Source organism: Galendromus occidentalis, unplaced genomic scaffold (genome assembly GCF_000255335.2).
Source record: "Galendromus occidentalis unplaced genomic scaffold, Mocc_1.1 scf7180000077530, whole genome shotgun sequence".
In the NCBI taxonomy this organism is placed as follows: Eukaryota; Metazoa; Arthropoda; class Arachnida; order Mesostigmata; family Phytoseiidae; genus Galendromus; species Galendromus occidentalis.
In genome coordinates this window covers 879,405-892,220 of record NW_003805518.1, presented here as the reverse complement: position 1 = coordinate 892,220, position 12,816 = coordinate 879,405, and the positions used below count along the sequence as shown (strand labels likewise).

At 50.9% G+C, this 12,816-nt stretch overlaps 3 protein-coding genes and 1 long non-coding RNA gene across 4 annotated transcripts; 3 read left to right on the top strand and 1 right to left on the bottom strand.

Moving 5' to 3' along the window:
* Nucleotides 1-544: 544 nt before the first annotated feature.
* Nucleotides 545-1,339, bottom strand: LOC100902380 (uncharacterized). Its single transcript, XR_145705.1, has 3 exons — nucleotides 1,162-1,339; nucleotides 839-946; nucleotides 545-702 (listed from the first exon to the last, which is right to left on the bottom strand). It is a non-coding gene; the product is annotated as an uncharacterized LOC100902380 (long non-coding RNA).
* A 234-nt stretch (nucleotides 1,340-1,573) lies between these two features.
* Nucleotides 1,574-2,709, top strand: LOC100903007 (transcription elongation factor A N-terminal and central domain-containing protein 2). The gene is made up of 6 exons (XM_003748368.1): nucleotides 1,574-1,690; nucleotides 1,821-1,932; nucleotides 2,018-2,213; nucleotides 2,299-2,403; nucleotides 2,512-2,579; nucleotides 2,660-2,709. The coding sequence occupies exons 1-6, from the start codon at nucleotides 1,574-1,576 to the stop codon at nucleotides 2,707-2,709; spliced, it is 648 nt and encodes a 215-aa protein (XP_003748416.1).
* A 720-nt stretch (nucleotides 2,710-3,429) lies between these two features.
* Nucleotides 3,430-6,610, top strand: LOC100902858 (uncharacterized). The gene is made up of 7 exons (XM_029112855.1): nucleotides 3,430-3,628; nucleotides 3,860-4,195; nucleotides 4,282-4,515; nucleotides 4,605-5,588; nucleotides 5,673-5,903; nucleotides 6,027-6,302; nucleotides 6,392-6,610. The coding sequence occupies exons 1-7, from the start codon at nucleotides 3,551-3,553 to the stop codon at nucleotides 6,500-6,502; spliced, it is 2,250 nt and encodes a 749-aa protein (XP_028968688.1). The 5' UTR covers nucleotides 3,430-3,550; the 3' UTR covers nucleotides 6,503-6,610.
* Nucleotides 6,611-7,921: 1,311 nt separating this feature from the next.
* Nucleotides 7,922-9,351, top strand: LOC100902712 (FMRFamide receptor-like). Its single transcript, XM_003748366.1, has 4 exons — nucleotides 7,922-8,033; nucleotides 8,124-8,249; nucleotides 8,455-8,613; nucleotides 8,693-9,351. Exons 1-4 carry the CDS (start codon nucleotides 7,922-7,924, stop codon nucleotides 9,349-9,351), a joined length of 1,056 nt encoding a protein of 351 aa, XP_003748414.1.
* The last annotated feature ends 3,465 nt before the right edge of the window (nucleotides 9,352-12,816 follow it).

Here is a 12,816-nt window from a genome sequence, read left to right as displayed (position 1 = left end):
GGGTTATCATTAAAGACTGGGTATCTACGACCCTCCATCGCTAATCGTAAGCATCAGAGTGGTCCCCAGTGAATTATCTTGGCTGCTGTGACGCTCCCCCGATCGGATGGAGACTGTTCTGGATCAGGTACCTCACCACTATCTTCGCTCCCCGATTACGCTTCCTATGGTATGTTTCTTCCCCTTGCAACGACCGACACGCTGTGATTAGTGACTCCTTCAACCTCGACCCTCGCCCTCAACTAAAGATGATTGTTCTCGTTGAAAAAGGCGAAGCAGACAAGGTCGCGAATAGCGCGACCTCGGAGCCGAGACAGGTCGATGCAAGACGTCTTGTTGAAGGAAAACTCCGTCATCTCGGCTTCAAGCGGTCGATTCGTACCCTGTCGAACTCTGGAAGGATCGCGCACCTGCGAAGCGGATCTGTCACCTAAGTAATCCGACTGAATATCTGATGATTGATCCTCTCAGACGTTCGAGAAACCCTTTGCTGAGAGGAGTATCCCCCAACGCATTATGAAGGAACGGATGAAAAATGAAGTCGCAAGTTATATTCTCTTGAAGCATTATTCTACATCGCTGTCCTCGTCGCTGGCGTCGCGTTTTCGAAGCGGCAAGTCCTTCGGGAGATTGTGTTCTTTGAGGCACTCCATAAATGAGATCGTTCGATCCTTCATTTCCTCGAGAGCACACGAGTAACGACTGTGAAAAGAATCGATGAACTCGTATCAGGGCAGACTGTCCCGTCGGGGGAGCGAGGGGTCAAAAAGTGGGCAAGTGCGGATCATCTTAGGTCTCGGGCTGCTAAATACCACTGGAGGGTGGTGTAGAGACTTGCATTTTGAGCGTTGAACCATCCGAGGAGACCTCGGCCCTCCAGTCTTTGGGCAAGAGAGTTTCGATCTGTTTCAGCTCGTCCTCGTTATTCACATGTATGTCAAGCTGCCTGCGATCGGACACGAATGTGAGAATATTTTTTTTACACAGGGCTCCGTGGGGAACCCGTCACGAACAGAATCGGACATACACGGCGCTGTCTGCCCTTCGTGAACGCTTCCACGTACTCGTGGAATCCCAGTCAAGTCTTCCCACTATTGGAGTCGACTAGACCGTTCAAGTCTCGCGACTCCGAATTAGCGATCAGCTCATCCTTCCGCTTACCCGATGACCGGATCTTGGGTGATCCGACCAGCACGCGTAGCCATTGCTCCGAACGATGGCCAGTTACCCCGACGAGTGAGCTAAAGCGACAGACTTCCCGCGTCGAGGAATATGCCTCGGTTGAGCACCCGGTGCTGAACAGCTGATGTTGTTGCCGCCGCCTCGATGCTCCCACTCCCTCTCTCATAAGGATCGTGCTTTCGGAGTGTGTGTAAACAGAGGAGACATCCCGGGGAGAGGCGGAGCAGAAGCCACAAGCCATTCGGCGCAACTTCTCTAGTGAGGAGACATGCATGAAAACTCTGGGCAGCCCGGATGGACTTCGGATCCCCAAGAGGATCGTTGCTGAGCGAGTGAGTGTCCGACCGATCTGTAGCCTCGCTGGGCCTCCTGTGATGCTCATTTGTGGGCCATGGAGAAATATCTCGTCAAGAAAAGGGCCCAGCCTGACTCCGGAGGAGAGGGCCCGAGCTCGTCTGGCTCTTCAACTCGCAAAAAGTTCTCCCAGAAGAGATTGAGGGATTTGAAGGTACTCCATACAATGTGAGAAAAGCCGATATGGTCCGGATCCTGGGGACTCGTTTACGACTGCACTTGAATGCGCCTTGTCAAGGGAGAAATAGTAACGGAAGGGACTTTTTGGCGATGCCGTCAAACAGGGTGTCGTGATTCTAGAGGACATAAGAAAAGCCAAAAGCTTCCTGACTGATTCTGCGTCCACCGATGAGCTACTCGAGAAAACACTGCGGAACCTCGCCAAAAAGATTCCCGGTGAGCGACCCGCCGTCTCTCCCCCATCTCAGTCAGATCAGATGAATTGGGCGCTCGCTCTCATTAATCAGAATGTCTAACACAGGTCGTGATATCCTGCTGGAGACTGGAATAGGCAAATCAGTAAGAAAACTGACGAAACATGAGAATCTCTCCGTGCAAGCCGCTGCCAAGAAGGTCTTCGATTTATGGAAAGATCATGTGATACACAAAGCTAAGCAACAGAAGCAAGAGGTCAAATTCGATCTCGAATCTCAAAGGCTCCGGGACATAGCCAGAAGGTCGTCGACGCCCTCATGCTAAACATCCTCCACTTATGACGGATAAGAATATTTCCCCTCTCACTCGATAAGTATTCTTCCATAGATGGTTTGCAGAGGCTCTATCAACAACTGCCCAGGATGATGTAGTTATCCGGCTTGAGAACACCATATTCTACTCGTGCAAAAGGATCCTCACTGCCCCTTACAGGTGCGTTCGACTGATTGCATTTCTCTACTTGACTTTGACGATTACTCTTGAGAAGGAACTATCGCTTATTCTCTCAAAGAGCTCGCTAGTAATTGACCCCTATTCTAGACGAAGCTGTCGGCAAATCGCTCACAAGCTTCGGAAGGATGTCATCCTGCAGAATAGACTCGTAGCAGGTCAGTACTTATTTCTCCCGATCTTCAATCTCATTTTAAGCTCATGGACTACCTCTCTGACTCAAGCCCTCGAATTCCAGGGAGCATCGAGATGGAGGACTTCGTCAAGAAGTACAAATGTTCAATTTGAGGCAAGCAGAGGGAGTCATTCGATCTCGGGTATGGGAATACCACAAACAACGACCGGGCGTTGTAGGCTTTGGACCCCGAGCTCTCTAGGCTGATCGAATTCGAACATGTGGAGACGAAATAATTGACCCTCGATACTTGGAATAAAATTCAGCGACCGGTGTGACGGTCTGGCGACTTCTTTCCGACTGACGTCACCTCCAGGATTCGGCTGCCACCAGAGTTTAGGCAGGCCATAGTAGGGGGAGTGATGAGTACTCCAAGGATACATTTCCAGGCTGAGGATCGATTTCGACGTCATCCCATGTCGAAGGCTACGCCCGATAACATTGGATACGCTCTGGCTTGAGCTCAAGAGGATGATACTAATAATGACGCCATACGGGCAAGCTCCGGCGCCGTCCTTCCGCGGAGGCCAATCTCGACTCCTCTCCGTGACTCACTCGAAGAAGCAGCTCGAAAGTTTCGGAAGGCCAGCATTATTCTGTGGCGGGATCGCAAACTGGGTACGGCACAGCGATTTAAAGCTCCGAAAATCCCTTCATTCTCGAATAAGTGCCTTCGCCGGATCAGGCATCGTCAGCCGTCGCGTCGGCTGTATCCTTAGACGTCGCGTTTCAGTGCTCATGAGTCCCTTGTTTCCCGATTTTTCGAATTTCGCGCGTCGTCGTCGTCTGCCGTTCTCATTCCCCTCAGCAGGAGCTTCAGAAAATAAACATCCGCAGATGCGCGGGAACCGATGGCGATACTCAGACGTTCTAAACTTCATCACTGGAATCCGCGGCTGTCGGTGATCGACGCGAGGTCTTCGAGAGAAACCCGAGAAATTTGTGCTGGTCGTCATGGAGAAATCCAGCTGCTTTGGAACGTCAGCGCTGGTCGACGAAATCATCAGCGATGCTCTTCAGAAAATGGAATCGGTACTGTATTTCTCCTTCGGGCCATATGATAGTCCTTCCCCTAATTCAAACAGCTGGATAATTGAACCAATCAAAATGATGCAGTGTTCCATGGAAGGCCCACGCGAAGGCTCTGCCGAGAAGGCCAAACCTGTGTGACAGCAGGAATGGAAACGGAAGCGGTCCGAAATCCATAGACCTACTTAATTTTTTTTTCGGACGTTTTGAGCTCAATCGACTTTCCTCGCGTAGGGTGATCTTCTCCCAGCGTCCGAAGCCTCCTCTCTGTCAATTCTGCACGGCGGAAACCCAGTCGCGCGGTCAACCTCGATCACGAATATCCCGGGTCTGCGGGGCTTCAGATCCTTCACCGACGATGTGATAAAATCCTTTATGGATAGAGACAGTCGTTTCGGTGCGATGACGAACGAGAGTGCCTCGGATGAGAACTCGGGTTCAAACCCTTTCGAAGGCTTCTCCGGGACCCAGCAGTTCGAATCGTCCGGGGAGTTCGTATCCAGCGAGAAACTATTGAATGAGTTCGAGGAGGATGAGAAACGATGTCGCGAGGAGAACCTATTCCGCGAGGTCAGTGCTCTCTGCAAAGGTCTTCACGCCTGAGATATCGCAGTCCACAGATATCATCCGAAAAGTATGGCGTCACTCCCTTCCAGAATCGACCGGTTCCCGTGGAATGCGCCTCAATTTCGGAGTCCCCGGAAAAGCTGGCGAAAAAACAGGTTGCCCCACCAGAATGGACAGAGAACTCACCGCAACTGGATTCTTTCTCCTACTTCTGCAACCAGCAAAGAGCATCGACTTACGGCGCAGATATTTCCTTCCCGAACTCTGAGAAGACTCTCCATCTGTCTCAATCGAACACTCAGGAGAAATCGGGAAATAAAGAGGTATACACAAATGTGGGATGCCCACGACGGATGTATTTTCGAGGGTACTCGGTCATTTCCTGCGAATCTACCTTGCTTTCCTACCGTAGGCGACATCGAACTACAATCCGGGTCTCCCGTACCGTTTGGGAATCGTCCTGCCGGGGGTTTCGACTACCTTCGATCTGCTCCCTCTGGCAGCTTGCTCGAGGTCGGTGGTCCTGGCGAAAAGCTCGCTGAACGGAAAACAGCTCCCCTTGTGCCAAACCAAACAGACGAGCCAGCATCTGAGTCTTGTGATAAGTCCACCGCCAGAAGCCGTGGGAGAGATACTGATCACGTTGGAACTTTCACCGAGCATTTCCCTCGCTCTGTCGGCGTTCTGCATGTCACCAGCGTTCAGCTTACCATCACGGATTTGTGTGCCCCCAGGGAGTGGGAGCTTCGTGCCTTTGAAGATCGCCTCACCCTTCCCCACCACGCTGAGGCTCGGTGTACGGTCGGCATTGGTGAAGACGAGAGAGATTCTACTCACACCTGAGACGGATACGGTTTACCTCGAGCTCTACGGTCTGACCGCGGAGAGCGCCCTCGATGTCACACTCCTCTTCCGCGACCAGGAGTTCGTGTCAGTCAGCAGCGTTCTCGAAGTCCGCAAGCTGAGAATTTCGTTCCAGTGTCGAACTGAGGGTTCGAGCTCATCGCTGGTTCTAACGAACTCGGAAAACTTCCCCGTCGAAGTGAAGTTGAGAGATAACTCCGGATGCCTGAGCTACTCGAGCTCTGTACCTCTCTTGGAGGGACAAATGATCATCAAGTCCATGAAGAGCTTCATCATGCCACCCGGACAACCAGAGCGCCTTGTGACCTTCCGTCTGGATTTGGTGTCACCGATTCGAGCTCCCTTGTCCGGTGAATGCTCGGTACGATTCCCGTCCACTCTGGCAGATCTGCGGCCGAACCTCCCGCGATTCTCATGGCTCCTGGATGATGAAGTCGAATTCTCGATGGTCGACCATCAGACCAACAAACCTCAAGCCTGGAAAGACCGAGTGGTCATCTCACCGTGCCCGATGCTCGAAAAATACATAAAGGTAAGTCTAGGGACTCCAACAAGGAGACGGTCTGCAGCCTTGAGCCACCACCCTCGAGAAAACTGAGCTGACCTCCTTTTCTAGATCGTGGAAGAGCCAGGGAATCCAACCAAGATCATCTTGAGGATAAGCAGGCCTTCCCAGCTGGTCTTCGGACGTTTGAAATTCTATCGACGAGGAGCTGATGGGAAACCCGTGGGTGTACCGTACGGATTCAGATATCCCTTCCTCGTGCCGCAGAAACCCCAGCTGCGTTGGCATACCGTCGCGGAGAACATGGCGGCTAACGTCTACCAGATACCGATGGACGGAAAGGTAAGACCAAGGATTCGTGTGTCGGTTACTTTTCTTCGCGCAGATTCCGATCCTCCTTCTCATGGTGACTTCAACGTCCGCTTAGCAAACTTTCGTCGTGTCTGATTCGACGTGCGATTTCAGCTGCGCGTTTCGAACCTCATATCCGATGACATATTCATCGTCACGCCTAGCCAAGGCTTCGTGCTGTCGGGCAAAAAATCGATTGAGCTGAACATTCGCCAACCTTGCAAAATTTACTACGGCTTGGAGGCGTGGCGACAAATTGTCAAAACCAGAGTGAGCAAACATTTGGACCAGATTAGGGAAGCGCCGCTCACGGATCTCGATCCATCCACCATGCTTTGTGATTTCTCGCAGGAGAGCAACAAGTCTCCGGATAAGAGATGTCTAGACGTGGTAAGTGGGCCCCGTTTTTTTCCTCAATTTGACGCATCTATGCCGGCGCTCCCAGGTCTCTGAATGAGCTCGAACGGATGCCCTTTCAGATCCCGAGTGATCCTCAATCGTCTGTGCGGCTCTACCAACTCTTCGAAGGGACCTTGGACGTCGTAACGCTTCAACACCACACAGAGAACGGCACCTTCTTCGTTCGATAAACGGAGAATCATTTGGAGAATATTGATTTTCAGACCAGAAAATGACATGACCGTGGTGATATTCCATGATTTATTATTATCTCGCTCAATACGATACGAAATACTGACAGAACGAACGCCTTCTTTGCAACTGGTCGGTGCACTATGAAATAAACCGAAATCTCTATCAGAAGAAAGCATTCTTCCCCGAATTCTACTCCCATAGCTGACAGAGTCTTTAGCATCCTGATCGTGCGCCGTAAATTCAAAGCGGCGCGAGACAGGGGAGGCTTGCAATCGTGGCAAAACCATCGGAAAGCGATTCCTCCTGTCAGAGCCTTGCAGAAAGCAAGTGCAGCTGGTTGTCTCCATGATCTTCCGTCGCCTCGTCAATATTAACTGTAATCGCTATAGCTTCCCAGGACTTGGGCTGGAGGAAAATCCGAATCTCAGCAGGAGGATTTACCTCCTCCGTCACCTCCAGAAGCGAGGGCACGGCCCAAACTCATTTGAGGTCCTTTGGAATGATAAACCGAGAGTCACAGTAGGATATCGCCGATCCTGACGGCCTCTGGAAAAAATGAAAGAAGGAAGATCGCCAGATGACTCTACATACCATGGGAAGATGAAGACTTGGTTGAACTTTCGTCTCAGGATAAACCAGATAGACGAAGTGATCAGCATCACTTAGGGCGGCGGAAAATCAAGGAAGTTCATGGGAGCTCGATTTCTCTCCCATCCTCGGAAGCAGCCCGACTTTGTTCTCTGACGACATTCCAATTTGGGGCAGGGGGACGGAGCGCGACAGAGGCTGAGCTTGAGTGGGTGAGGGCGGCAAGATCCGCATCGGGCTCGACGCCGTAGACAACGCATCCATAATCGACTCCGAACAGCATTCTCCATTGATATTAGAAAGCACTCCAAGAACCTCTTTCTATCCCCGCTACTTCAAGCTCGCAGAACGTAGTCGATCCCTCCTCATCCGTCTTCAGAGAATTGCTTGTGCCGCTTGACACAATGCCTCGCTCAGATCGCTTCGCCGATTCAGTCCCGCCATCTTCGGCCACAGTCCCGAAGTCGGTGGTGTCGAGGAATGGTTTTGGTTTCGATCTCACTCCTGCGAAGTTTCGGCTTTCGCGTTCCAGGCATCGAAACGATATTAAATTCGAGCCATTAAAATCAATTGTTCGCGTCCGATTGCAATCAATCGATGGGGAGCTTAACCAGGCATGCCGATTTAATTCAAGTCTTCGAAAATCTGGCAGCAGTCATTGAAGCGGGACCTGTCAACACCTAAAATGGATTATCATCTTCACGCCATTGAACCCTCGGATGTTCTTAGATGATCATTAAGTTTCAGCTTACAAGCTGTTCACGTCACCGACCGTAGGGACCTATCCACGTGTGATTCCCCTCGGAGGGTTCCGGGAAATGTAGAAAATGCCGCTTTGCTCACCGAACGCTACCTTCGAAGACGAGTACGCGTTGGATTTCCTAAACTTTGTGAGACAGCTCTTCCAAGGTGTCCTCGTCCCATTAGTGTGCGGGATTGGTAAGTCGCGGATCAGTTAGAACTGTCGCCATCGTCATGTGCCTTCGATGGGAAGACTTCACGACTTCGGACCTTGATTTGGGTTTGCAGGAACTCTTCTGAACGCCATCACGTTCATTGTGATGACCCGTCGCTCGATGAGAACCTCATCCAACATGTATCTAGCCGCGAATGCTCTGTGTGACGGCACCTATTTGGCCTGCTCGCTAATCCTAGGTGAGTTCCAGCTCCTGATTAGATTTCATTCGGATTGTTCTTGATTTTTTATGAGAATTCGGCAATCACTACGGCTGTGCCTTCACGCGCACGAATGCATGCAGTGCACAGAACGCACAGCCCTAGCGATCACGTCCTGAGGGGAGATGCGATCCACTCAATCATCGGGAGACTATAAATGATGCGCTCCGATCACTCTCCGCAGGTTTTGAACATGAGGTGCCCGAAACTGCTGCTTTCGATATATTCCGCCGACTTATACCGATTTTCGTCTCGCTCATCGATTTTTCCCAGAATTGTTCCGTGTGGCTGACCGTAATCTATACTACAGAGCGTTACGTTGCTGTTTGCCATCCGCTTCAAGGTATGGAGCTCAAAGTTTTTCAGAATTCATCCCCTTCCGATTCGCTCTCCCTTCTCACAGAAAAATTATCTTATTCCAGCGAAAGCAATCTGCACCGTTTCGCGGTCGTTGAGGACAATAGCTTTTTGCGCGATATTATGCACTGTGTTGACTTTCCCGAGACTTTTCGAGTACAGCTTCGTTGAAACAGGCGACCCTCCGATCGTTTGTCTGACCGACTCGGATCTGTACAGAAACATAACTTACCAGAATGTATACTTCTGGCTCACTGTGGTTTTGAATACTATGATACCATTCGCTTTGCTGGCGTTCTTCAATGTGAAACTAATCCGAGCCGTTCGCGAGTCAGAAAAAACTCGAATAACTCTGTCGCAGGGTCGCGGTGATCGATCTGAAGCGAAGGCGACCATTATGTGTATTGCCGTGGTCGTCTTGTTTCTAGTATGTCAAACTCCGTCGGCTTGCTCTTTGGTCTTGTACAGAGGAAAAAGCGACAACCTCATCAAAGGCCTCGGGAACATTTTCAATTTCTTGGTTTGCTTGAACGCTGCGGGCAATTTCCTTTTGTACTGCTTGTTTAGTCCGAAATACAGAGCAACTTTATTCAGCCTCTGGGAGACAGGCTGCAGTGGTTCGCAGAAAGACAATGGAGGATACGCCCCGCTGAGCGTGTTCAAATCGAAGAACCAAGTTGGATATTTCATTCCGAGTCAGCTGACCAAGCTCGATCCTCGCTGATCGCTTGATGTCTGAACTCGACCGAACGCGGACGATTCCGAATGAAGCGAAGAAATTCGAAAGACTTCCCTGGGTGCCTCACCTGTCTCCGACATTTATTCTTCCTATCTATATCTGAGTCTCACTATGGTCTGCATCGGAACTCTATCGTCTAACAGATCGATTGGAAAGCTTAGCGTTTGGCCCAGATGATCGCCGTCATGGAGAAACGCATACGGATGAAGATGACCATCGAAACGAGGTGTTTCTGGTGCCGCTGAGAGGTAGGTTACAGATGTGAGCTCGGCAGAACCTTGATCATCGATTCTGAATCTTATTCTTGACTCCACGAGCCAAGAGTTCGAGTCTGCTCCACAAGGTTTCTTGTTTCGTCGGCAACTTCCGCAGGAGATCTTCACGCAAGTCGCGATTCCCGCATTACGGTTGAGAATCCCGGGATCGGCTCGGGTTGTCGGGGCATTCAGCACAGGCAGAGACAAATTCGATGTTGCGGAATAAATGTCAACCGGAAGGCGTCACCGTTTACGAATAAATTTCCGGACCGGTACTGGTAACACAACGGGCCATTGGGATCCGGAAAGTCTATCCCTTTCAATAATTGGTCTCACTAATTCGAAGATGTTCTCCAGGGAGCCTAGACCGCCCCGTGCGTCCGTGTTCGGAGCTCCCAGATTTGAGATGGATCTCGTCAAATCCTGAACATGAGACAAACCTCCGAAGATGTTATCCAAGAATGCGTTCGACGAACATATGAAACCTAACAACAGAGTCACAATTACGGTCCGGAGCATTATGCTCAAAATTCTAAGAGACAAGACCAGGCCGTCTCCTCTTAAATACGAGCGGGAGAGGCTCTCCGATGAAAGAAGCGTCGATGAAGGCGAGCCCGACTTGTAGCACCACCGAAGCTTATCTTCCTTGCGGGATCGACGGCTGGCGACAATCGGCTACTGAAAGACATCACTGACGTCGGTTCAGGGTTTATCGCCTTCCGAATCCCATACGACGTTTCCGCGAGAGAAGTCATATACACGAGTTTTTACGTTAAAAAGGACCGATTCCGTGGCTCATAATGATAATAATATTCGGAAGCTGCTGTGCTGTAAATCTGCGCGTATTTCCCCATATGTTATACGTAGACCCTGGCAGCTGTTCATGAGCGACTCGTGAGTCAAGATTCAAGGGACTATTTCGTGACCCACAGAAGTCCACAAGAGTTGATCGGAAGTCACAAACAGTTTTGAATGGGATCGTGAAGGGAAATTAGTCCTACTTCCTCTAGGCTCCGATTCTCTAGATGTGTCATTGAGTTTATTCCACAGGCGGCTGTCGAATACCCACATATTGAGCTCCCGAGAGCGCTCTGTGCAATCAACATGGCAGGCACTTTGCAAGTCGTTGTCACTCCATATGTCCAGTTCTCTGAGTTATCCAGGCGAGAACTCAACCCGAGCGTATCTCATACTCTTCGTAGATTTGTGACAGATCGGTAGTAGCGGAAGAGCATGCTCATTCCTCGAGGATACGCTTGGTGTCGGCCGCTCTCCAGAGCGGACAGAATCTTTTTGCGATTCCGAGTCCGGTATCGCGCTCTTTTGTAGCCAACGACGTTCAACACTTGGGTCACCCTCAGCTCATTCATCGGGTAATGACTTGCTGCCGCGGGCTCCCGACCGATTTTTCGAGCTCCCAAAACACGAATGAAACTGTTCAGCGTCCAATGCCGTGCATGAGGCGAATAGGCGATGTTCCTGAGTTACAGGGGAGTCCCATTCCTTCGAAGAGTTTCCTGAATCTCCGAATCAGCTGGATCTTATCCGATCGATGTACAGCTCAGAGTCCATGGGAATCATTTTCAAGACTCCTAGACTTCAAGCTCCTCGAACTCCTCAATTTTGGTGAAACAGGGATATCTCTCGCTGCATTTTTCCGGTCGAGCGCATCATTCCCGAAGATCTGAACAGGGGATGACAGATCTCCCGAAGGGAAGGGTGCCAACTCCGAAGATCATGCCCGATGCACGCCGAATTCGGGTGAGCACGACTTCAGTTGGTTCCATTCAAGTCTTTCCCTGGCACAACCTAAGCCAGGTGCGCCATCCTCTCAAGTGATGACTCGCGGTTCTCCGCGAGAGAGACAGCAACGTTAGGACTCGCTGATGACGCTGCCCAGGTCTTATTCCAATGCCCAGTGATGATGGCGTTCAGGTATGTAGCACCCGATCGCAACTTGGATGCGCTGATCGCATCGCGAAAGATGCTCGGTGCTCTTCGCTCGTGAGTAGGGGAACTTCATATTTCCGCGGGCGATCGGGGAAGCGGTAGATGCAACAGTGAATCTGCGTGTGGAAGCACAGAATTACAGTACTCTCCCAAGGCTCCGGTGGTTTCGTCTCCGTGCAAGGACTGAATATCCCTCTCAATGACGTATCCCTGGTCCGACACTGATGGCCCAGGCCTCCCGATGACCTTCAAACTCTGGCTAACCGTGAGTACTCAACGCGCTCGGCATTCCAGCCCCCGAAGATCTGTCGGAGGGACTGACGATTGCTGCTCTTCCACGTCTCGGTCTAGAGTCCTAGAGTGACCGGGAGGATATCTTACGCTCGAGGCGGGACGCAGCAAACGGAGATCTTGTTTCATCTTCGAGAAGTTGCAGCAGATTGGTAGCACTGGGAAGAAGGAACGATTTGATGGAGAGAGCGGCTCCGTCGATCAAAGTCGGCCTGCAAGCCAGACGACCGCCCGAGTCACGCCTCCCGCTCCCTCCCTTCATCTAGATTCTAGATCATTTGCGTAGGAAATAAGTATCCCCGATCACCGGTACCATCGGAACGCGCACCCTACGGTCTTGCTCGATAACCATCGATTTCGTAACCAGAATGCGTCGAATGAATCCATGTTCGCTTCAATAAGGAAAAGCTTGCAAGAGCGCAGACCCCGACCATCGATCCATGCCTCCCGCATAGCTTGCAGGCAATCTCCAGGTTACACCTATACGATTGGGAGCTCCGTATGACTATCACCCTTCAGTGACGGAGCGCATGATCCGTCTTGTAGAGGCATCCACAGTGTTGAACCTGTTTGGAAGTGCGACATCCGGGAGAGGAAGAGACAAATTGACGCTATAGCGCTCCGTCGAAGCTCTGAGTAGTTCTGTCCAGCAACTACCAGAAGATTGATAATCTAGACGACACTCAAACTTTTTGAACTCGATCGTCTCACATATCCTTGATGTTCGGCGTTTCGAAATATACGGAAGGAGGTTGAACTGACCGGGGGCTTTTGAGTCGGATGGGACGAGACGGTTTACAGGAAGCGAGCTCTGCTGTTTTCGGAACTCGAAACACTCTCGGAAGCCTGCCTCAGACCGTCCCAAGATGGAATCGCGGCTTGTCATCGAACTTCTCGAGAGACCCGAAAGAATTCAAATCATCTAAACCATTTTGGATGAAGAACCTATCTG